Raw genomic sequence first — 24,294 nt, forward strand, 5'->3', positions numbered from 1 at the left:
GTGTGCAGTATGTGTGTTTGCACATGTATGCCTGGAGCTCAGATGAGATGCACAAGAGAAATCACTTTATGGTTGTAACCCGGACTGTGCAGGAATCCCATGTTCCCAGAGATGATAAGCTTTCTATGGGCTTGTCTCTAGTGTGTACTTCACTTGTTTATTGGATGCCATATACTGTATATAGACTGTGTGTGCTGATGTAGTGTCAGAACTGTGGACACTGCACAAAAAAAATGTATGTGCCGGCTGGTGTGTCATTATGCCAAGATCTTATACAGTAAGAAAATTCAAAGGTTACACAGCAATACAACACACAGGAAGTGTTACTTAAAGAATCTAGTCTTATTTATTCTCCTGTGTGTCTATTGGATATATTGCTCAGTAGGCTGGTGTAAGACTGAGTACAGTCCACCTTCATTTGGCCATTTGTTGTTGCAGATGTGAGATGAGTCATGTAATAGTTGTTGGTGTTGGCTCAGCTGTAGCTCTAACTCCTTCCTCCTTTCCACCCCTCCTTTTTCATTTCCGTCCCCTTGTGGCTCTCTTCTTCTCGTCTTCTAAAGCAGGGAACTTGCCTTTATTAAGCAGCAGTAAGGCATATGTTATGGCTGTGAAGCCTCCATCCTGTTGCTAAATGGCAGTGCAGAAGTGGCCTGTGATTGCTCCGTCACTCCAGTGTGAAGTGGGCAATCGAACGTGGACAAAAATCCACTTTGTTTCAAGCCACACTGGCGTGTGCCCCCCCCCCAATCATTCCTGCCCATGACTGATGGAAGTAGAAATCGACTCGTGCTTAGGGAGTTTAGTGGAGTCTTCCTCCTACGTTGGCGAATCCCCCTTCTTACATTGCGTGACCTGAACACAAGAGGCATTCCAGAAAAAAATCAGGCCTTCAAATTCCAACCCAGTCCCTGCAGAGTGTTTGGTAAACATATTCGCCTCTCTGCTCTCTCTCTTTCTAGCTCTGCCTCCTTATTCCCCGAGCACCCGCTTTTCCCTTAAATTCCTTCAGTGTGTTTTTCACCAAAATGTGATGTGATTTCTTTTATTTTTCTAGGAACGCCTGTGCTAAAGAAGAAGAAATAGATGTGCTTTTTTCTATTATTTTGTTTATTTATTTACAAGAGGGGGGGGGGGGGGGGGTTACTTGTGTGTGTGTGTGTGTGTGTGTGTGCGATGCTTGGCTGAGATGCCAGCCTAATTCGTGGCTGAAGGGCTGTAACAAAAGCCAATCACCCTTCTACTCTGGCTCCTGTTCTGCCACAGGCGAAAGATACAATCAGGGCCCCCGCTAGCAACTATTTACCCTCTCTGTCAATCAGAGTCCCATGGCACGTGCTCACAGCTGAAGGCACCACTGGCAGGTAGCCCAGCGTCACCAACAAAACATGCCTTTAAAAGCGGCGATTATTTCTGGAATGTCCCTTCCTGTGTCCTCTGCACCACATCCCAGTGCTAAACCTGGAATGCCGCTGATCTCTCATCTGCCATTGTGTTTTTTTTTGTTTTTTTTGTAGTCAGCCTTGTTCTTAGTTGTCCGCATTACCTGCAAATGAATGCCGTCAGTAATGCTCATCTTGGGGAATTTTCCAACTCAAGAAAACTAATTAGGCAATTTGGTTTTGATTGTTCTGCCTTCACTCGCGGAGTCGCACACATTTAAAACAGGAACAGCGTCACCCCAGGAGGTGCACACATCTCAAATGGGACGGAGAATGGAATGTTTCTGGGATTTGGTTTCCATCATGTTGCACTAAGGGAGCTTACCATCCTCATTGTCTTAAATCTCTGTCACAGTGGGAGGTAGTGTGCACATGCGTGGTTTTGAGTCTACGTGTATTTGTGTGCATATGTGGGTAATGTTTTTTATGAATGTGTAATACAGCCCAGTGCTGAAATCCTCCTTTTAGTCTTTATCAGGAAGACCAGTTCTGTCCACCTGCGGCTGAAGCAAAGCACCCAGTGGTGCTGAAAGCATGGGGTTAGTCTGGTGTCGCTCGGAGGAGCCACTTTCTATGGAGCAGTGAGGTGCGAAAGTGCTTTGGAGGGATAGCCCCGTCTTTTGATCCCGCAAAGTGCTGGTGTTGATGCCGTGTTCTGCAGACTGCCTAGGCCACAGTAGCCACCACCACCAGGCTTGTAATTACATTTGGGGAATAAAAGCACAGAGGGAGGAAGAGATTTAAATGGTTTGTGTGCCTGGCTGGAGGTAGAACAAGGCCTTTTCACTCACTCAGCTGCATGTCTTTGCTGATTTATTTTCCTAATACTGCAAAGCATGATGACAAGAGTCAGCATTAAGCACGATTTAGCTAGCAATTTAACTTGCACACGAGAGGTGAGAGATTTTCTTGATGGGAGCATTTGATTTTATTATTATGTGGCATTCCTTGTTTGTACAGAGGACTGAAACTGCATGTTTAGCTGCTTTTGGAGAGGAGCAGCTGGCATCATGTACCACTGCACATTGTTCCCCAAGACGGACTCCAATGTTCATTAGTGATGCATTAGTGATGTAATCTAATCAGCTTAAAATTTACATTTGAGTTCACCTTCTCCAGGGCATAACAAGCAAGAAAACAAAAGTCAGATCTTTTTTTTTTTTCATGAAAATAATACGTCCAATACCTAAAAAAATACCCAGAAATACCCCAAATGTTTATATAGTTATGTGAAAAACATAACAAGACTCTCTACAGTCCTGTGAAAGTACACCACATGATTTAATAGCTTCTCGAACCACCTTTAGCAGCAAAAAGTTGAAGTGATCCTTTTCTGTATGACCTTATCAGCCTCTCACATCATTGTGGAGGAATTTTGGCTCACACTTCTTTACAGTGTTGCTTCAGCTCATTGAGTTTTGTGGCCATTCATTTATGTACAGCTCTCTTACAGTCCAACTGCAGCATTTCTGCCAGTTTGAGGTCTGGACTTTGCCTGGGCCATTGCAAAACCTTGATTCTTTTCTTTTTCAGCCATTTTTCAGATTTATATTTTCAGATTTATATTTTGGTATACAGAGTTCATATTTGACTCAGTGACTACCAGGTCCTGTGGCTGCAAAGAAATGTCAAATGAGCACCCCTCCACCACCATGCTCGACAGTTGGTATGAGGTGTTTGTGCTAATGCGCTGTGTGTGGTTTTCATTTGTCATTATATTGTCTTGTCTGTTATTTAACAGGACGACTGAGGCCTGTAGAGTCTGAGATGTAGCTCTTGGGTTTTTTGCAGTTTCTTTGAACATTGTTTGTGGAACTGTGGGGGAATTTGATGGGACATCCACTCCTGGGAAGATTGTGGGATTATTTTAACACACACCTGAATGCTCCAATTAGCAACCTTTCAGAACCTCTGCTTTTATAGAGTTGCTTACACTTGCAGATGATCATGTAATCACTTGCAGCACCTAACTGTTCCTTACCCCCGTTCCTTTTAATTGCTATGGAAGTAGTAAAGCTGTACTGTTTTTTTCACAGGACTGCATAGAGTATTTATAGGACCAGCGGACACAGACCAACGTTGGCATTTATGGCTACCTGAAAAATCATTATTCATTCTCTCTTTCATGGTCACCACCAGTTCCTTAAAAATATGTGGCTCATTAGCTGCTACATTTTCACCAGCAGGTATTTCACCAGCTCATGCCAATTTTACTCTTCCTGCTGTGCAGATATTGTGCGGTGGGTTTATCAGAGCTTTTTTTGTTGACAGCAGTATTTTGTTGTTTCTTGTGGAAACAGGGTTGATGACAGTATGATTAGTGAGATAAAAGGGGCCAAAAAGCAATGTTTTGTTTGGTCTTTCAAACATTCATTTGCCCCACTGTTAATGAAAAAATACTTATTTGTGTAGATTTAAATATTTTAATAGAAATTTGATATTGTGTTCTGTCTGTCAAGTGTACCTCTAAGCAGTCATTTAACTAGTCCGCTCATAATACGATTACTACTAATAATAATAATCATAACAAAAATAATAACCCAGGAAATGTGATCCTTCTGATCTGGGATCACTTTCTGTTAAGCAGAAAGCAGCAAAGTCTGTTTCATTGCTGCTGATTTACTGAGAAGACAGAGGAAGGAAACTTAAAGATGTGCACTGCCTGTCATGACTAATTAAGCCAGTGCATCTTTACTTTTTAATACCCCTTTCTTCTCTTTACTATTTTCAGCATTGATCTAGATTGTGAGAATGCTACTTTAAAAACAAAAAAAAAACTTGATAGAAGTCAAGTTCTGTTTCACAGAAATCCGATGTGGTCTAAACCCATTAGGTGTTAGTGTTAGTGGATTAGAGGAGAGCAGTGCAGGAGCGCCTATCTCCCCTCTAAAAGAGAACTGTGAGGTGGTGATAGTCTGGACGTTTGGTTGTCACTCTTCATTTCATTCTTTGTGTCAGGGTGCTCCAAGCACCAACTCTGGCCAGCTCATATTGATCCGGGTCCTTCTCTCCTCTCCTCACAAGCACACCAAATTTTCTTGTGCACCATTAAAAAGATTGAGCTGTGTAGTTCGAAATGCCAGGCCTGATTTGTCCAGCTGTGCAGACTAACAGAGACACACCACTTCCCATCTTTAGGCTTCTGAAATGCCCTTGAATAACCCATGACTTGTGCGTCCTTGGATTGACTGCCTGGTATCCTGCTGAATGCTAACAGATGCGAAGTGGAGGCCTACAAGCTACGCTATATTTGGCACCATGTCCTCAGCCGCAGCAGGAAACCGTAACGGCAGCTAATTAGCTTTTAATGGATAGACTTTGAAACCAGTGTTATATGATGACATGGCACACCCCTTTTAATCTAACTTTAGACTGTTGTGTTGCTTTTGCAGTTTCTTTTATCAGTGTTTGAATGACATGAAACTCAGGGCACTGGAGGTTTTGCACACATGCAAGCCTTTTTTGACATTGTTTTCACCTTCCGGAGATAATAAAGACAAGTTGCCGTGATGCTGAAAACTATTGTGGGTCTGTCTTTTTCTTGCGCATAAAATTGATCAGGAATCAATCGATAGCAAACGGATAAAGAGAGGGACCTATAAACAGAATTGATAATGACACGTGGATCGATAAAATCATGTCAGCAGCCACCCCAGTAGCTTATCCCACCTGCAGTACCTTTGGATTAACTTAGAGTAGTCATTTTCAATTACCTTCAGTATTATTAGAGTTTAAAGAAGGTGTTTTCCGCTCTTCAAAGCACCGTGCATTTCTCTGTTCTGTGTCCTTTTGCTTGAGGCTTTGCAAACCTTGATGTTTACCTCAAGCCCCCCCTGCTCTCAGATGACTTTGAAACACCACTGTGATTTCCCCTTCTGTCACCACAAGGTCTCTCAAGAATTGATTCCCTACAGCAGCAGGCATCACACACAGCTATGCCTGTGGAGATTTGACTTTAGCACAGAAATAAACAGCAGTGTCGTGCAACCCTTCAAGGCTTTGCTCTGATTTAGAGTACATTAAGATTCATTCACAGTGCCCCACTTCCCCTGTGTGCCACCTCTTCAATTTCCTCCTCAACCAGACTTTAGATTCATGTGTTTATATCAGCAGGCAGGAGGGCTGTTTTTGCATTTGAACAATGCTGACATCCTGTCACAGGGGACGGGCACTCTGAGGTAGGGGACTGCTGAGGGTGGGGGGCTGGGAAGCTCAGTTACCGTGCTGCCCTCTCTTTCTTTTCCTCACTTAACATTTGGCCATTTCTGTAAGCCTTGTTTTGTCTAGCATATTGTCAGAGAGAGGGAGCTTGAAATATCAAACCCCCACACCACTTAAAGGGAACAGTCAAATTTTCCACCAACACCAATGGAGACTGTCAGGTTCAATTTTACTCTGTGCCTCTAGTGTTCCTCCCTCTCAGCTGCCTGTTTGCCACCAACTCACAGGCTATAGCCTCAAACAAACGAGTGGATATGAGTAGAAGCATGTTCCAGAACACCGTTGCAAAAATGTGGCTAAGCACAGAAGTACACACACACACACGCACAGATGCGCAAACATGACAGAAGACACAGAGCTCAGGGATACATGCGGAATATTTGTGCATTAGGTTGTGAGATAGTGAGATAGTAAAAATGTGGCTTGCCATGTCGTTATCGTTAGCTAATGATACACGTTATTTTGTGTCTATATGTTTTCAGTGAGTGTGCAGCTCTGTGTGACTGCAGTAGTCAGTCTGACAGGCAGCACAGTAGCTGTAATGAGTGCCCACTGCTTGACCTTTAGTGACAATCAATCCTTTGTGCACATGTCCATTGAAGGCTAAAGGAATTATTAACCTTCCTACCTCTGGTGTCATTCATCTGCACGCTGGAGGTTACACAGGTCAGAGAAAAACAAGTGGCTCCGCTGGTATCTCTTCAGTCTGAATAGATCAAATCAGCTCTGGTGATTGATTAACGTAATTGGCAGCCACCAAAATTATATCTGTATTTCTTTTCTTCTCAGACAAAAACAAATAACATTCCCACAAAGGCGCAGTTGATGATACGGCCCGTCTTTCATTGATTTGCAATTCTGGAAGCAACAGAGTTATGACTTTTATGAATGTTATTTTCAAAGTTGGAAAGGAAAATAGAAACGGGGCTGAAATTTGGCTCCGAAGATGCAACGTTGAATTGAGCTTGGAATGCAGCGAGTTTATCAGCCACCGTGGACTTGTGTGCGTTCGATATGTGTGTGTGTGTCTGTTTGTGTAAGCTCACAAATGCGTGTGTGAAAGCGAGCAATCAGGCACAGCTGTACCTGCCCTCGCTTGGCAAAGCAGAGCATTTGCCTGCTTAAAAAAACAGAAGGTTCTGCTATGGCAGAGAGGCAGTCATTTGGCTGATCTAATGGTGGCTCCCATAGGATCCATATCTGTGTGCAAACACCGAGCGAGGAAAGAGAATGGAATATACACCCATAAAACCAGATGAATATTTTATCATACAAATCCCCACCCCCAGTCCTCCAGAGTGACGTCGCCAGCGTGCCTCCTTTATGTTCCCCCCTTTTTCTCTCTTGTTTTTTCATACATGCATATATGTGTTTTTGTTTTTCGTTGTTGTTTTGTTTCGTTTATTTTTTTGCATGCATAGACAAGAACGCTCACCTTTAAAAAGCCTCGTTCAAGTTCCTTTGAGAGCATCTGTGACTGGTCTGTTCCGTTTATTACTGTTGAGATGTTTTCTTTTTTGTCAAAATGCATCTCTGCAGGTGAATTCAGATCTAAGGACATCCTCCCCCTGGGGACGTCTCCAGCATTCTCTTCTCTCATCCTTCAAACACAATCTCTTCCATAGCCTTTTATCAGGCCCCATTCCTCCTCCTCCTCCTCCCACTCTGCTCTTCCCTGCACCCCCCCGCTCCCTCCAGTGTGTGGTTCTGTTCCCTGCCAGCCAGGCTCCTGTTGCTGCCTGAGCCCAGCTCGTTAAGGGAAACACTGGTGCATGGTCCTCCTCACCTTCCCTCTGCACTGCCTTTTAATTAGACAGCTGTCCCTGTGTGCATGCGTTTTGCAGGAGGATACATTGAGGTGCGAGCGTGTGGTGTTGCAAATGTTCTCAGTCACACTAGTCACCTTTTTGAAGTGACTGGTATCACTTCAGATGCTTGTTTCATGCCTGGGTTAACCCAGGAAGTTAATGATGGCGTATACTCGATACATGGTAGCTTTTATCAAACACAGCTGACACAGATTTTTGCTGGTTTGAGCTTCTTTAAAATGAATATTTGTTTATTTAGCTTGTGTATCTCTTGTTCTGTCTCCCTTCCCTCACACCCAACCGGTCACTGCAGATGGCTGGACATTCTTTCCTGTTAAAAGGGAGTTTTTCCTTCCCGCTGTCGCTGCCGTTGTCTGATTGTTGGGGTTCCCTCTCTAACAAGTCGTTGTTTGGTGCTATATAAATAAAGTTGACTTGTGTTTTACACATATAATGAATGGCAAGCACTCAAATGTGTCATTTAAATACGTAACATTGGGCTTTTTAAATGGGCATATTGGACTACTTTTCTTCTTCTGATTACTCCTCGCCTCTTCCGTATAATACCATTAATAAGACTTTACTAAAATAGGAGCTACTCTGCCCTGCTGCAGCACATGCCTTTTGGACAGAGGGTAAACTTTAACATCTTACACCTTACTGACCTCTAATTCTATCACTTTTATGCTATGTGCACTTATGTTTAAGCCAATATAGCAAGTTTAGCCTTCAGACCTTTGTGATTTCTTCTTTAGCTCAAACCTGTGAAGAAGCGTGTCTCTGACCAGACACAGATACAGCCACCAGGTTCAGCTGAAGAAGCAAAGGGCAGAGCAGTGGATGCTTGTTTGTACACTCGCCCTTGTATTTGTTTGCCTATTTTTGTTCGCACAGAAGGAGGTCCCACACCTATGTTTATACGAATAGTAGTGGGAGTCTCTCTACAAGGCCAGCCATAATCCAACTATTTAGATCTCCATGGCAACCAGGCTTGTCCTATAAGCTCTGCCAGTGTGTGATGATAGCCTTGGTTGTTTAAAGTATATCAGACCTCATAGGTCCAAAGTGAAAAAAAGGAGGATGTTCAAAGAGCCATAGTCCCACAGCTGCAAGGCGAGGCATAACCACACAGCTCAGTGCTGCAGTGAAGTGGTGGGCAGCACTCGTCTGTTCCAGTGTAAGAAATAAAACACACACCAGGGGCTCAGAGTCACACAACGTGCATACCACCAAGGCCAGTGATCAAAAGCAGCCTCGCTGCATGACTTAAGGGGCTAATTATGTAAAGTATAATGCATTACTTCTAGCATGTTCTATGAAAGCAGCCATTTCTCTTATGTGCTACAAAATATAAACATACTTAGTTGTGGAGTCAAAGAGAGAAAAACCAGCAAGAAATCCTAAACTACTGTCCCTGTCAGGGGAAAAAACGGAGCCAAGCATTTCTGATTAACATGTCATCTCAGCCCGTCCTCTATATCCCTCTCGTTCCCTCCTCTCTCCCCGGCAGAACTAGTTTACCTTTCATTAGCAGACCTTTGGTGCAAAATGTGTTTGCTGATAAGAGCCAGTGGTTTATCAACAGTTTATAATGGACGGCGTTGGGATTAATCAAATCAGCACACATCCGGAGAAGGGCTGGACTCTGTAAACACAATCAGATCTGACTCTCCAGACGAATTGAGCGGAGCGGGGGAGACGAGCGTAAGAATGTGGAGGGAGGAAAGATAAGTGCAGAAAAGAAATGGACTCAAATTAGAATGAAGTCAATTTGGCAGAAATTACGCAGCATTATTCCTCTTCCCCGACTGAGTGTTATTTTTTGTAACTAGCGGGGAGTCAGAATGAGCAGTGTTGGGGAGGACTGCAGTCAGAAGTGAGAAAGATTCATATGGTCCCAAGCACTGTCCAAAAACACCGAGCCAAACGCTGTGTATCCTCTGTAACTGGGAAGGCTGGCTCCTCATTATCTGCCTATCTTGGCTTCCATCTGAGGAGAAAATGCAGCGTTGCAGTCTCACTTTAGAGGGACACTGATCACAAGAGCAACTCATCTCAACTGGAGAATGATTGTGCCCCCCTCCCACTCCCCGTTTTCTCTCCCCCGTCTCCCACTGCGCCCGGTTGAAGACAGACAGAAATGAGGAATCCTCTCTGTTTTTCTGCTCAGAAGAGTTGAAGTTTGAATCGGAGAGATGGAGGGAAGCTTCAAAAGGCACATGTAATTGAGCAGCTCTAGATAGGCTATCTGGGAACATGAAACAGCAACAGTTGTGACGGAGGGATAATTGCCTCCCTGGGCTTGTATAATGCCTTGTCGAGTCTTTAAACTTGAGCAAACTGCTGGAAGTCCTTATGTCAGCAGGTAATTGATTCCAGGCATCAGCAGCTATGTGAAATGACGGAACAATAGCGCTGGATTGGTGCATTAAAAAAAGAATGTGTGAAAGATTCAGAGAAAAATGTTTGTCTTTATAAGCATTTTCAAGAGTGTCCGATTGTATTGATAATTTTTTCTCAGCAATCTTCTTCGCTTTTATATTTATTCAGAGCGCTCAATATTTTCATTAAGTGGTGCTGGAACGATGCAAAAAAAAGAAAACAAAAAACCCCATCTCCTGCTCTCCAGTTCTTTAAATCGCATCCGTATTTGTATTTGTTAAGCAATATGGAAATGGTTAAAGCGAATTGAATTCACGGAGGTCCCTTGCCTTTTCTCACGACTACATTGGGTAGTTCAGCCTTTGCTATAACTGTAACTTTTAATTTTCCAGTTTTGACTTTCTGGGTATGTTATGATCCAGGTCATTTCTGTTGCTGAGGCTGCACGCAGGCCAGGATGTGGCCTTAACTGTCAGGATGTCTGTCCTTTCCTCTGGCCTCCCTCCAACCCTCTTCCTGGCTGGTGGATGCAGAGTGGGACCTCAGGAAGGAGATGCTTTATTAGATGCCCCTGCATGAGTAATTGAACATCTGTTCACACAAAGACAACTGACCCTAATTCCCAGCTGTTTATCCTCCATATAAACAGCTAATAAGCTTGCAGTGAATGTGCCATATAGGGGGTCAAAAATCTACTTTTAGAAATCTCTATATTTATATACTGAAATGCCTCCTATTTTGCAGGTATAACCAGTGTTTTCTGTAATTTCATTTTCACAGATGGACGTTGGTTATAAAAATGGAAAGACTGACTAAATGGCAACGCCTGGAGTCTATTTCTGTTCTCCGTGTTTTTAGCGCGTGAGAGCTTGAAAGCAGTCAGTCAGTTGGCCGCCCGCAGCTCTGGTGTGAAGCTAAAACACCCATTCTCTCCCTCCTGATTAGCAGTGTCTTTGTTCCGTTGGTGGTGGCGCGCCACGAAGCGTGATTGCAGTGGGCAAACTGGCGGCTTTAAAACAAGCCTGCTGCTGCGCTGATCTGCATCACACTTTACCCCCCTCCTCGCTCAGCCAAAGACAAAATCAAATCAGGTTTTGTTTGTTGTTCAGTCTCTGAGCACTAAGCCTCCTATGAGATTTGGGGAGTTTAGATTTTCCTTCTTTCCTTTCTTTTTCTCATTTGATCTACAGTACATCTGGGTAAAGGGACATATTGGTGTGGGTGGGGAATGTCTGAAGTAGAAGCAAAAAACAAAAACTCACTGTTGCTCAAATGTGGGTGTAATTAATTGTTTTTGTGTTTTCTTTACATTTGCATAGATTTTAGTATCTTGCTGTTTATTTCAGTATCTGCCTTTCTCTTTTTCTCTAGGCGGCCTCAATGGCACTGAGCAGCTTGGGCCATGTATATACAGCCATAGGGGACTACCCGAATGCCCTAGCCAGCCACAAGCAGTGTGTCCTTCTGGCCAAGCAGTCCAAAGATCAACTGTCTGAGGCTCGCGAGCTGGGAAACATGGGAGCCGTCTACATTGCCATGGGAGACTTTGATAATGCTGTCCAGTGTCACGAGCAGCACCTGAGCATCGCCAAGGCCCTGGAAAATAAACGTGAGGAGGCCCGGGCCTATAGTAACCTGGGCAGTGCTTACCACTATCACCGCAACTTTGACAAAGCCATGTCCTACCATACTCACGTTCTGGAGCTCGCGCAAGAGCTGGAGGAGAAGTCCATCGAGATGAGAGCCTACGCGGGACTGGGTCATGCTGCCCGCTGTATGCAGGATCTGGAGAGGGCCAAGCAGTACCACGAGCAGCAGCTGGCTATAGCCGAGGGCTTGAAGGACAGGGCTGCAGAAGGAAGGGCCTCTTCCAATTTAGGTATGTAAGTTTAGGTTGGATGTTGTGTAATGTACACTGTGGTCTTCAATACTGTTAGGCAATTTCTCACAATTGTAACACACAGAATGATGAACAAATACATATTCCTATATCTATACATTTATCTCTAATTAATCTAAATCTGAATCCATAGTAGAGTCTAACAAGAAGAAAGAAAGATAATACTGTAACTATAAGAGGTGACGTCTTATGCTTGGAGACCAAAAGCTGTGTTGCATTCACAATCAGGAGGCTGCGTTTGAACTGATGTACTGGGTCAGCTGGTTGTTAACTGATCGCACTGTTTAAGCAGTTCATCCATAAGACATACAGACAGCCCTCGGTGGTTTATGTGTTTTTATGCTCTTACAGCAGCAGCAATCATGTTATCCTCTGTGTTGACAACCACGAGGTAAACTGTATAATCATGCTGCTCCTTTAGAGCTCTAAGGATTAGTTAATAAATTGATTAGTTAATCAACAGGAGATAAACAAGCTTTTCTTTGTCTGATTATAGATTGTGTCTTGTTGTGTTTTGGAGAATAAAAAACAAAAAATCTGATTAATTTATGTTCGACTTTGAGCAATTACAGTTGACAGCTTCCAATATTTACTGACATTTTGCAGACAAACCATTTAATCCATTAAACCCTTAATACTCACTTGCTCGGTGGAAGTTTGATCAACAAAATAACTTACATCTGTAAGTTTCTCTGTTCTTATAAAACCCTTTCCCTTCAGGAAAATGCACCTTATTTAAGGATGAATTCTCTTGTCTGAGTGGAAGTTGTGATCACGTGTCAAAATGGTCACTGCTAACACGACAGTTTGCGATGCCCAGTGTTTTCACGCATTTGTCACTTAACACAACTATTTCACACACATCCTCCATCAAGTCACCTCCTGTAAGACTTTTTGAGACTTCAGTTACATGCATCTGTTCTATGTGTTGTCACACACTTGAAAGTAGTTAGTGGCAAAAACAATCACTTTTACGTGGATAATTGCCATGTGGAATGGCATTGCAGCTCTTTTGCAGTTGCTGGTTAGTGTTCTTGTTCAGCACTAGAACTATTCCACATACGTGTTTGTCCCTACAATTAATTTCAATCTAGAAAGATGTAAAACTGGGGCTCAGGTTCAAAAATAGATCAAATTTTCAAATTTGATTTCAAATTTTCTACCAAGACTTCGAATACTTGCACTTTATTGGACATATTGCTTTGCATTGTCAGAAGTTGAGGTAAACTTTTATGTTGTTGTTGGTTTTTGTTTGAATGTTTTTACTTCTTCTCTAAAAACCGTCAGTCACCATATGGTGCGATCCCTCACTTCAAATGCCATCCTGTTCAGGAGCTCAATGACAGATCTATTTCAAAGCACATCCTCCAAAATGAGGAAGCATCTGGTAGTTTGATAGCAAGAAATCTTGTAGACTGGAAGTAGATAACATTTCAGTTACTCTATATTTACACGTAGCTGCTGTAAACCAAGCTTTCTTGGTTTAAGGCGTTTTTTGAATTAATACAGAACAATGGAGGAGACTAAAGAGATGGAATATGAGTGTTTAATGACTGCTCTTTGCATTGTTTTAGGCTGATTATGAGTTTGAGAGCCTCGTCTTAGGCTTTTGGCTATGTTGCAGGCTGCATTCCTTTGTCTTCTTTAAATGCGCTGCTTATTTATTATTGTTTTACTGAATATTTACGACTCATAAAGCCAAGCAGTATATTATACACTGAAAATATGCTGTGGTGTTACTTTATCATTACTATTTTGTGGAACGTTGCTTGCAGAAATATATATTTAATTCATAAATGAATGTCTCAAGTGGACAGTGCACAGCAGATAATGTGATATAAGGCAAGTGAAGTGCAAGGAGTCTACACTGAGAGCAAGGAGGATGGTGCATGTTAAAATCAGCTGTCATTTCTACTTGGAGACTGTCAGAAAGTAAATAGACCCCCATGCAAGTATGTAATTCTTAATGGGAAATTCCCTGACATAAATTTGCTCTGCTCTCACCTTCAGAATGGTTCAGACTTAATCACATCTTCCATTGAAATGTGAATGTGAGATAGATATAGAAGTTAGGTGGGAGAAAATGTAATATTTGATTGAGCCGGATCTTAAAAATGTAATTACAATCCAGTGTTTCACATTTAAATCCTGCTAAAATTATTAGAAAGTAACCTTGCGGAGTGTGCTGATATAATGATGAAGGGAAGCTTGGGGATAAAGGTGCCCTTTTGGATTTTCAACACCCGATGAGCAGTCTATGATAGGGGCAATTCTTCTGTATTTAGTCCAGCAATTACAACCTGTGCCGGATGACTTATGATAGCCATCAAGACCGTAGTAAACCCGACTCTAATGGACAACTAAGAGGCATAATAGTTCCTTCCAGATAAATTATTCCTGAACCTAATGCGCAAAATTGTGCAAGCAGAGTGCAGGGTTAATCAGCCAAACATAAATTGAAGCTGTCCTTTGACCAGCCTAATGGCTGCACGTTCTGTCTTGCTCTTAGCTCCAACACACACCTGACTTAAAAAAAAAAAAAAAAAGCAAGCTGGTAACCGGTTCCCATAAATTAGGGGTGCCTGTGAGGACGTTTTATGATGCTACATGTGAGCTTTATTACGAGTGGGCACTGTATGTTAGGCAGCAGATTTATTCCTGTCTGTAGTGTGATTGCTGTTATGATGGCAAGAGCAGTTTTATTCATTATTAACATTACAGTTCTTCCAGTCCATGACAGAGTAATGATAGTGTAGCTGATGTGGTATCAAAGACCGCCAGCTGGTGACGGAGCAAAAGCTAAGTGAGTGCGTGGTAACTATGAAGCCTGTTGCTTTGTGGACAGGTGCCTGGACATGCCTGGACCGGCATGTGGATACATTAGCACTCGACACCCAGGAGAGCTTGTTGCCCATCTCCGTGGTGCCTGATCGGTTAGCACTTGTTGTCTGTTTTCTCTCTCTCTCTTCACTTTTTGATGCCTCCCTCTCTCGGTCTCCCCATCTCTCCGCTCACCCCTACTGATTGTAATCTGCAGCTGTCAAGCTCCCAGTAATTGAAACTGACTTGATGAATCGCTTAATTACCTTTAATAGCTGATTCAAGAGGAGCTGAATAATGAAGATAACAGAGAATGAAGTGGAGGTTGTGAAGCATCAGTCCGTAATTGCCCCATTGTTGTTGTTTTTGTTTGCGCCACTGCGCCGTGCATTGTTTTTCCCCGTCATCGGTGCCCGCGAGCCTGCTTATGTAGCACAAGAAGATATGGACTAAAACTAACAGGATGCTGTCTCAGACTTCAAAAAAAAAAAGAAAAAAGAAATACTGCCTTTACGCTGTGCACAAAGAGGGAGTGGATGATCGAGTGAAGATTAACGAGCAGTGATAAAAGCGGAAAAAAACATCGTGAGAGGGATGGGCAGAAGTTGCAGAAAGAGGAACGCGCAAACTTTTATTATGCCCTCTCAGCTCGTCGTTAATGTTGCGTGTAGTGTGGGTGGAGCGGCAGCAGTTGACATGGCTCTGAGGTACAGTTGTATAGAGATTGCTGTGCTTTAATATCTAACCGCGATGCCCGGCGGTACCAGCAGCCCTGGCTCAGCACACTCTGACCTATAAAGGATATGAAAATGTTGCATTCCTGCCCCATTTATTATTCATTAATTGGCCAACTTACCCCCTAGTCAGCAATATTTAATATCTCAGAGAGGAATGAGGCGGAGGGGGACCCCATGTACTTCACATTTGTGGTATTCATGAAACAGAATGTAAATTGTATTATTCCCCCTGCCCACCCACCCACTCCTGTGCATTTCACTTCAAAGAGACTTCAAATAAGTTTGTTTGGAAGTGTTTGTGCTTTCTTAGCTCGGCCTTTTGCTGCTTGCTTTTCTTTAGTCACCCTGCTCCTTTGACCATTATGACGCAAAGGAGTCACTGGAAACGTTGGCTCCTTCAAGCTGGAAAGGCTGGACGTGAAACTCCTAATTAAGCATTTTTTTCCCCCTTCTTTCCTTTTATTGTGCATCCTCAGGGAGAGCTTTCTGCTGATGTTCGCAAAAACAGAAAGAGGAAAACAACAGAGAGAGGAGTTCGCAAAACAACACGGAATCAGACAGTGTGTACTGCTGTGCTCTGTATTTAGATCTTGTCACTTGCTTCAGAAAAACAAAACATAACTTGTATAACGAAAGAGTTTCTGAAGTTGCTGTAATAAAGACTGTCTGCACTTTTAGTGCTTTTTAGCTTTTTCCCTTTTGCAAGTCATTTGAGAATGGATTGCATGTGTCAGTAGCACCGGCAGCGGACTTGGTATTTTAAGCGCTCGTAGTTGTTGGTTGAAATAAATTGATGCTGACCCTGAGATTAGGAGCTCATTGGCACCCAATTATGGAAGGAGTTAAACTGATGTAACCTTTTGAGTAAGTGCCATAAACAGGAAGAATAAACAACTAATTAGCAGATTTTATTTAAAAAGAGAAGAGAAAAAGATGTTGCTCGTTGTGAAATGATTTTACCGAATGCTCTCTCATCTTCCTCGTCAGCATCATAATATTGTGGTTGTGTGGACATGAATCCAGTACTTTTCGAGTGCTGCCCATAACTGGAGCAAAGCACAGACAGGGACCAGACTTGCCTGGAGCACCGATACATGCGGATTATTCACTTTTGTACCTAAGCCTTTGGAAAAAGTGGTAACTGTGGATATATTAGAAGTCTGACCAGGAAGCGGCGGGAGCAAGACAGGACTGAATTTACAGAGGAATTTAGTGGGCCTAATTGGCCAAACAGGATGAATGAATGCACATTGCAAGAATAGGGCTGTGAAGGAGCCAAGCAAATGTTTAAAAGTGAATTTATCTAAGTCCTGTGACACTTTTAAACTCTCCACTAATGGCCAGGTAAATGCCTTAAGTAAATGTTAGCAGGCCTGCAAGTAAGTGAGGAGAAAAAGGAGTAAAAGGAACAGTGGTTGGAGAAGAGGTCAAGTGGTGATGGGCCTATTATGATGTCAGGCTTACGTTACTCTCTTGGAGAGGTTTTTGAAAGAGAGTGTCTTTCTAGCCTGGCCCCACTTTTCTGTTTTGTTCCAAAAAGCAGCAGATGCTCTCTGTCTCCCCTTAGCATGGCCCCATTAATCTCATGACCAAATACCGAGCCAGAAACCGGACGAAAGGCCTCGTGAAACACTTTCATGATCCTTGTTCTTACACTGAAGTATAGCTCACCATGCAGAATTAGTACTTGACTCACCGTGGAGCCAATAAATGAAACAAAAGAGCTGTAGCATTGCTCTGCCTCGAACGACTGTGCCCTTTTTTGCAGCACATGTGCAAATTCAGCATGAAATGTGACCTATTCCTAAACAGACGGGAGATTTTGCAGTGCAACCGAAAAAGATCAGATGATTGAGACTGAACATTGTTGGTTAAGAGGCAGGATGAGTCAGGTGTCAGTCGTGTATAGTACAGAGAGTACAGAGTACTTGGTTTAGTGAGCTGAAATAGGGGTTGGGGTCAATTGGAGCACAAAGGAGCGCAGCTCAGCCACAGGCAAGTGGCTGAGCTGCGCAGCACAGCACAGCGCTCTGTCTGCATGTTGTTGTTGGCAGGCCACCCGCCCTCTAAGCACGCAGCCATCTATCCACATCGTGTCCTTCCTGGGCCTCTGTCAGTCAGACTGTAGGAGATGTCTGTGTCTGCGGGTGAGGATTAAATACCTTAAGTCCAACCCCCCCCAAGCTCCACCCCTTCCTGCAGATCCCAGGAGGATCTGATGTCTGCTTCAGCTCACTGCTTCCCCCAACAGATCATTACAATGCTATTGTGTATTGTGCAACTCTTTTAAAATGCTTCATATAATGTAGCATTTCATCCTTCATCCACCCTTTAATTTCCATACACTTGATATGTGAGCTGCCTGCACCGTTGCTATTATCATACAGTCATCTGTATCATCTTTGGAAGTTTCACATCCTCTGTATGAGTGTTATACTCAGACGGCGGCTATAAATAATGCTGTTTCAGTGCAATATTTCTTTTAACTTCATAAGAGATCCCTAAAGTTGAAAAATGTGTTAGCAGAGAGACTCTCATTAGCCATCTATAATTACACTGTATCCTGTGTGGGGAAGAACTGACTTATCATTTAAAGAATGGCTTAAAATATGAATGAAATTAGAACTAGGGCCTCTTTAAGAAAAGAATGATTACTGATGTTTTATCCTCTTTTGCCTTCTTAAATGGCTGGTTGTTTTTGGAAATTCTATACTAACAGCATCAAGTAGTTTAAAATAGTAGTGCATCTTTTATTTGCTTGTTTTTTTATACTGCATTTACAGTATGCACAAGGCTCTGTGCTGTGCTAATTTCCCACAAAACAATGCAGTAGTAATACAGATACCAAGCAGGCAGCCAGATGGCAATCAAGGCTGCTCAGCTTAGAAACTAAAGTCAATAACTCTTGAGTACATGAGTGCAGATAAAGTTAAAGACGTAGCACACATCCAGCTGACAAGGACGGCTGTCAGAAAGTAGCAGTGTTGTGCACTTAGCACGTCCAAAAGTATATTGGCCTTGTTGACTGTGGTGCCACATCAGTGCTAAAGAATACTGTGATGAAGAGCAAGAAGAAAGTAAAGTTGAATTTGTTTAATTATTATTGTTATTCTTATTTAAATGATTAATTAATTCATGGTATTGAATAGGTATCTGTATTGGTCCATAGGATAGTGGTTAACACATTCACCTAATATGCAAAAGATCCCCGATTCAAGACTGGGGTGAGATGCAAATCCCAGGAGTTGCGGGTCAGGAAGGGTATCTGGTTGAAAAATATGCACCTCTGTCTGCTATGGTGACCCCTGGTGAATAAGGGAACAGCCAAACTAAGCTTTTATTGGTCCAGAATTTCACAATTGGTTCCCTAGAAACTAAAATATATTCAGCTTTTTATTCAGCTATTTATGGCAGCTGTGGTACTGTAGAATGTGTTGTAAATACTGTCCAAACTCATTATCGTATCTCTCAAATAGTTCTTGGTTGAAGTGGAAACCAAAGACCGAAATATTAAAGAGAGACACTATTCTACGATTGTGTCCTGGTTTTCTCCATCATGTAACCTAAAATATTGACCTCATTCTGAAATAAAAATATAGAACCCCAGTTATTTCTGTTTTTTTGGACACAGACTGGTCACCTCTTTTCCTGGTATCAGCCCAGTGGCAGCAGCAGCATTGTTTGTAAAATCCTCTTAGCTGACTGCAGGCAGCAGCGCTCCGGACCTTCCTAGCTCCTCGAAGAATGACACAGTGACTTACTCAGAACATGACACCATCCCTCAAAGTCATCACTGCAGCATATCCCTCTATGTACAGCCAGCTGTGTAATGAAAAGTGACAACACATTGTCATGCTTTTAATGTCTTTGGTCATGGGGGGATGGATAGGGCTCTGTATAAAAGTATTTGGATTGCATAGTGTCTGCTTTATCCTGGGTTTTTTTCCACTGTATTTTTTTTCTAAAGCTGTGTAAAAGAACAATAATTGAACCATATTTTTAATACATTTTACTAAAGTGCATTTAGTGTGCTTCACAGACTTGCAGTAAAATCAGACGTTAAATTGAGGGGTAAGAATGATGTTTTGATTTGGACAGTATGCAACGATGGCCTCATCCGCTAAACCTCGTTGTACTAAGTCCCAAATTTTGTGTTGCAGCAGTATTTACCATCATATCTGGTATGGTTTTATTTACTGCTATGCTGGATACTATTCCCAGAGGGCCTCATAATCCTCTTACCATATGGGGGGGCACAGAATATATTTTCTTGCTTCAAGTGTGGTTCCAGGCATAGCCTGAGGCTTATGGCAATTTTGGCTGCATCTTCCAAGTCCAGCCATAAACCTAGCCATACTCCCCCAGCCTCTGTCCAGTCTCCTGCCTCCTTTACCCCTGCATCCGTCAGCGAGCCCTGGATCCATTTTTAGCCTGCAGCATGGAACATGTTTGCTGGTAATACATCAGTAGGCATTATATCCTCAATAAGATCAGCCTCCACTGGGGAAAGCATAACCTTGGGAGTGACTTTGTGGTTACAACTATCCGTACTCTTCCAACTAGCCTGCTGTGAATCTTAACATGCTTTCACTCTGAGAAAAGACTCTAAGGAATGGGAGCACTTGGAAGTTTGTCAAACTTAAAAGCCCCATATTTATTCTTATTCGCGCAGTATATAGTCAACAGCAACATGCATTTGACTCATTATGAAAGTCATCATTTGGATTCTGAATCCTTCCTTTCCCATTTGGCAGCGCTGTTTCTGTTTGGGTTCTGCTGTGTGGCATGCCTAGCATACCAATTCCTCAGGGCCGTGACCTGATGATTAGAAGGTCAGTTCAGGTTGTATCACTTACACCCGAGAACACAAGCAGGCAAAGAACGACATATCAGGTTTGATTTGTCGCTGGGTGTGTGCCGCATGCTGAATCACGGTCTGAATTAAGCAGGCAGGGGATCTTTAATTATGTTTTCCCCAAATAAATCTAAATTATTTGCAGGAAAGGCTGGTGGATTTATTTTCTGTCTAATTTTAAAACATCCAATTCAGGCAGGTTTAGTATTTTAATTTGTCTCCTATTTTACACTTAATTGAGACTGAAATATTGGTGTGTATTGGACCATGTAAATGTCTTGCAACATTTTCTGAAGTATGCATGCACTGTGGGTATGCGTATGTATACATAGACAAAACTTGCGATGTGTCAAACCGGTGTGCAGTCCAATGACTCACACTGCAACGACACCAAAGCTTTTTTCCGTTGGCATCAGCCAGATGTGCTGCTTTTTGACTCAGCCAGCATCAGAATGCGTTTCCACATCTACTGTGTAACTTCTGCAGTCGTTTGAGCCTTCTGTTTAGTTTCAATCCCACTGTTTACGTAGCCTATGTTCGGGCTCATAATGTGGCAGGTTTCGGATGAAATGAATGGGAAAACACACATGGTGGTAACTAATCCCAGCGGCACCATCACACACTCACCACAAGCCACAGAGCCCCTCTCCATCCCCAGTTCCCACCCACTCTGGCTCCAGAACTGTTTCCATCCCTTGTGTCCCATCAGCGGCTGAACCCCCATCCTACTGGCCCATTAGTCTCTGTGCTGATGCAGCAGAGCCGTGATGGTCAGGCGGTATGGTAGATGAAAGACTGAATTATTTGCCTTGCAGCTGTTTTCTTCGTCTCCATCCGCTAGCCCGCAGCCACCCTGTCTACAATTTCAGTTTACTTTAATTCTATCATTGCCATTATTATCATTGAAGGCTAGGTGACAAAGCAAACGAGGAACCATACAGATTAGCAGTGAGTCTTAAAAGCTCAAAGGAAAGGAGGAGAAGAATGGTCGATTTGCCACTACGGCTCTTTACTCTCTGCTGTGTATTTGTCATTTTGTATGAGTACAAAGGTGTGGGTGTGCATTTGTTTGGATGTGTGTGTGCCTGTGTCTGTGTGTGTGCGTGTGTGTGTCTGTGTGCCAGATAGCTGCCTGGCTGTGGGGTAAAGCTATTATTTTTCAGAGGATGGTATTTTATCTGTGATAATATGCTCAATAGATTGGGTTCTCCATTATTTATTGTTTCTCCACACTTATCAAATTTTTTTTCTAAAGTTGTTTGCTGAGCTTTCCATCTGCTATTCACACTCCCCCGCACTTTTACTTCCCCTGTCTTTCTTTCTCGTTCACTCGTAGCTATTTTCAACCCTGTGGAAAAGTTGTTGATTTTGGTAAAATCCCTGTAAGACACGATCATCAAAGACAGCTTAAACATTCAAAAGATTCTATTTTAGTGTTATAATAACTCTTATTTGATTGCACTACATTTTAATGACCATAATTCTGTGGGAGAGTGTGTTGTGTAAGCAGAGAACAGATGGCTCGGAGAGCCTATTTTAACAACCAAATGACTTGTTTTGTACACGAAGAGCTGACGAGGCACTCGAATTTTACTCAATTACAATTTTCCCCTAAATGGGTCTTTAACTTCATCCTTTTGCTTTCTCCCCCTCTCTCCACAGGCATCATCCACCAGATGAAGGGAGACTATGAGACCGCACTGAAACTCCACAAAACACACCTGGCCATTGCTCAGGAGCTAAATGACTATGCTGCTCAGGGCCGGGCTTATGGCAACATGGGTAATGCCTACAACGCCCTGGGAGCCTTTGACCAGGCTGTTCGCTACCACCGTCAGGAGCTGCAGATCTCCATGGAGGTCAACGACCGAGCCTCACAGGCCTCCACCCATGGCAACCTGGCTGTGGCTTACCAAGCTCTGGGTGCTCACGACCGTGCTCTGCAGCATTATCAGAACCATCTCAACATAGCTCGTGAGCTCAGAGATGTCCAGAGTGAGGCGCGGGCTCTGGGAAACCTCGGCAACTTCCATTGCTCTCGAGGAGAGTTTCCTCAGGCTGTACCATACTATGAGCAGTACCTCCGGTTGTCTCCTGACCTCCAAGATATGGAGAGCGAAGGGAAAGTTTGTCACAATCTGGGTTATGCCCACTACTGCTTGGGCAACTACCAGGATGCTGTCAAATACTATGAGCAGGACCTAGCTCTGGCCAAGGATCTACATGACAAACTGAGCCAGGCCAAGGCATACTGTAACCTTGGTTTGGCTTTCAAGGCTCTAGGAGACTTCACTAAGGCAGAGGAGTGTCAGAAGTACCTGCTGTCTCTGGCCCAGTCCCTGAACAATGCACAGGCTCGCTTCAGAGCTCTGGGGAACCTGGGGGACATATTTGTTTGTAAAAAGGATGTGGCCGGGGCCATTCAGTTTTATGAGCAGCAACTGGCATTAGCTCACCAGGTGTGGCCCCACATAACACATATTGTTCTAGAACAATTCTTCTTATTAAAATGAAAATGTTTATTTTGTTTATTTATTCATTTATAATTATTCTGTTATGTCCTTTATGCCAATATAGTGAAATTCTTTCTTGTTTCAGGTTAAGGAGCGTAGGATGGAGGCCTGTGCGTATGCTGCCCTCGGGGCCACCTATAGACTTGTACAGAAATATGACAAAGCCTTGGGCTACCATACCCAGGAGCTGGAAGTGTACCAAGAGCTCGGTGATGTGTCAGGAGAGTGCAAAGCCCATGGTCATCTGGCTGCTGTCTACATGGCCCTCGGGAAGTACGCGATGGCTTTCAAGAGCTACGAAGAGCAGTTAGAACTCGGTCGGAGGCTGAAGGATCCTGTTGTGGAGGCTCAGGTGTATGGAAACATGGGCATCACGAAAATGAATGTAGGGGTGATGGAGGAGGCTATTGGCTACCTTGAACAACAGCTGGCCACTTTACAGCAGCTGAGTGGAAACGAAGCAGTAATGGACCGGGGCAGGGCCTATGGTAATCTGGGAGACTGTTACGAGGCTCTTGGAGACTTCGAGGAAGCCATCAAATACTATGACCAGTATCTGTCAGTGGCTCAGAGCCTCAACCGCATGCAGGACCAGGAGAAAGCCTATAGAGGCTTAGGCAATGGACACAGGTGAATCTAGGAATTTGTTTCAAATGTACTTTTTTGATATTATCAGAAACACTGTTTTTCAGCATTAATATCCTCTTGCTGTTACCGCAACAGATACTTGTATCGGCTCAGTTTTAAGTACTAATGACAGTACTTTGCATATAATTTGTCTCCTTGCTCTCACAATTATGGACCACCATAGTTTAGAGACGCCTCGCTGTAGTGAACAGCACTTGGATGTGGCGCTAGCCGTCTCAGTAGCAGCAGCCTAGCGGCCCTGGCCTTATCTGTATGCAAAGTGGCTTTGGCACACAGATGTCTGAAACGGAGGGATGCACAGTTATTTCAAGACAACCTCTTACATCTTGTGTCTCTTCGCCGTTCTATTTCTCCTCATGCCTCAAAGAGCTGATAGCAACCTGGGAGACTACACTGCAAAATAAAACACGAGAAGGCTCGCCGAAATCCTCATTTCAGAGATGATTTTCTTCTTATTGTGCGTCATCAGCATGGCACGGCAGCAATCACACACAGCAGTATTAGCCATGCATGAGTTCAGAAGGGAATAATAGACATCACACATAAACCCTTCTCATCTTCCAGCGGCTCTTAGTCAGGCAAATACATTATCACACAAGATTAATTAAGCCAAAGGCTTTTATTCTTATAATGCACCATTTGAACCAGCAGCCAGCAATTGTTGCTGTTCCTGAGAATGTGATAAAAGTCTGTTTGAAGGCTGCGAAGGCGAATAAAATGTTCACATGGGATGATTTCCACTCTGTCAATACGTACTCAAGAGGATGGGAGCAGGTGGCCTATCTTACACGGTTAACCGTGTTCTACTGCAAAATAGTCTGCACTTGAAATATCATATCATGCCTCAAATATTCCTCATATAGGAATACTTTCACACGCTCTTTAGTCTGTCGACATCAGCAGCTTTCAGCACTGAAATGAAAGGCAAAAATCTATATTTCATTGACTCCAATACTGAAATTATCTGG

General features: G+C 43.1%; 1 protein-coding gene across 3 annotated transcripts in view; it reads left to right on the plus strand.

Moving 5' to 3' along the window:
* LOC113033618 (tetratricopeptide repeat protein 28) overlaps positions 1-24,294 on the plus strand; it is a 188,038-nt gene that overhangs the window by 136,961 nt on the left and 26,783 nt on the right. For all 3 annotated transcript variants that reach the window (XM_026187594.2, XM_026187595.2, XM_026187596.2), the window contains 3 exons: positions 11,225-11,732; positions 21,828-22,624; positions 22,764-23,308. In XM_026187594.2, coding sequence (XP_026043379.1) covers positions 11,225-11,732; positions 21,828-22,624; positions 22,764-23,308 — 1,850 coding nt within the window. The remainder of the gene's footprint in view (positions 1-11,224; positions 11,733-21,827; positions 22,625-22,763; positions 23,309-24,294) is intronic.

This window comes from Astatotilapia calliptera, chromosome 12, assembly GCF_964374335.1.
Source record: "Astatotilapia calliptera chromosome 12, fAstCal68.1, whole genome shotgun sequence".
Lineage (NCBI taxonomy): Eukaryota > Metazoa > Chordata > Actinopteri > Cichliformes > Cichlidae > Astatotilapia > Astatotilapia calliptera.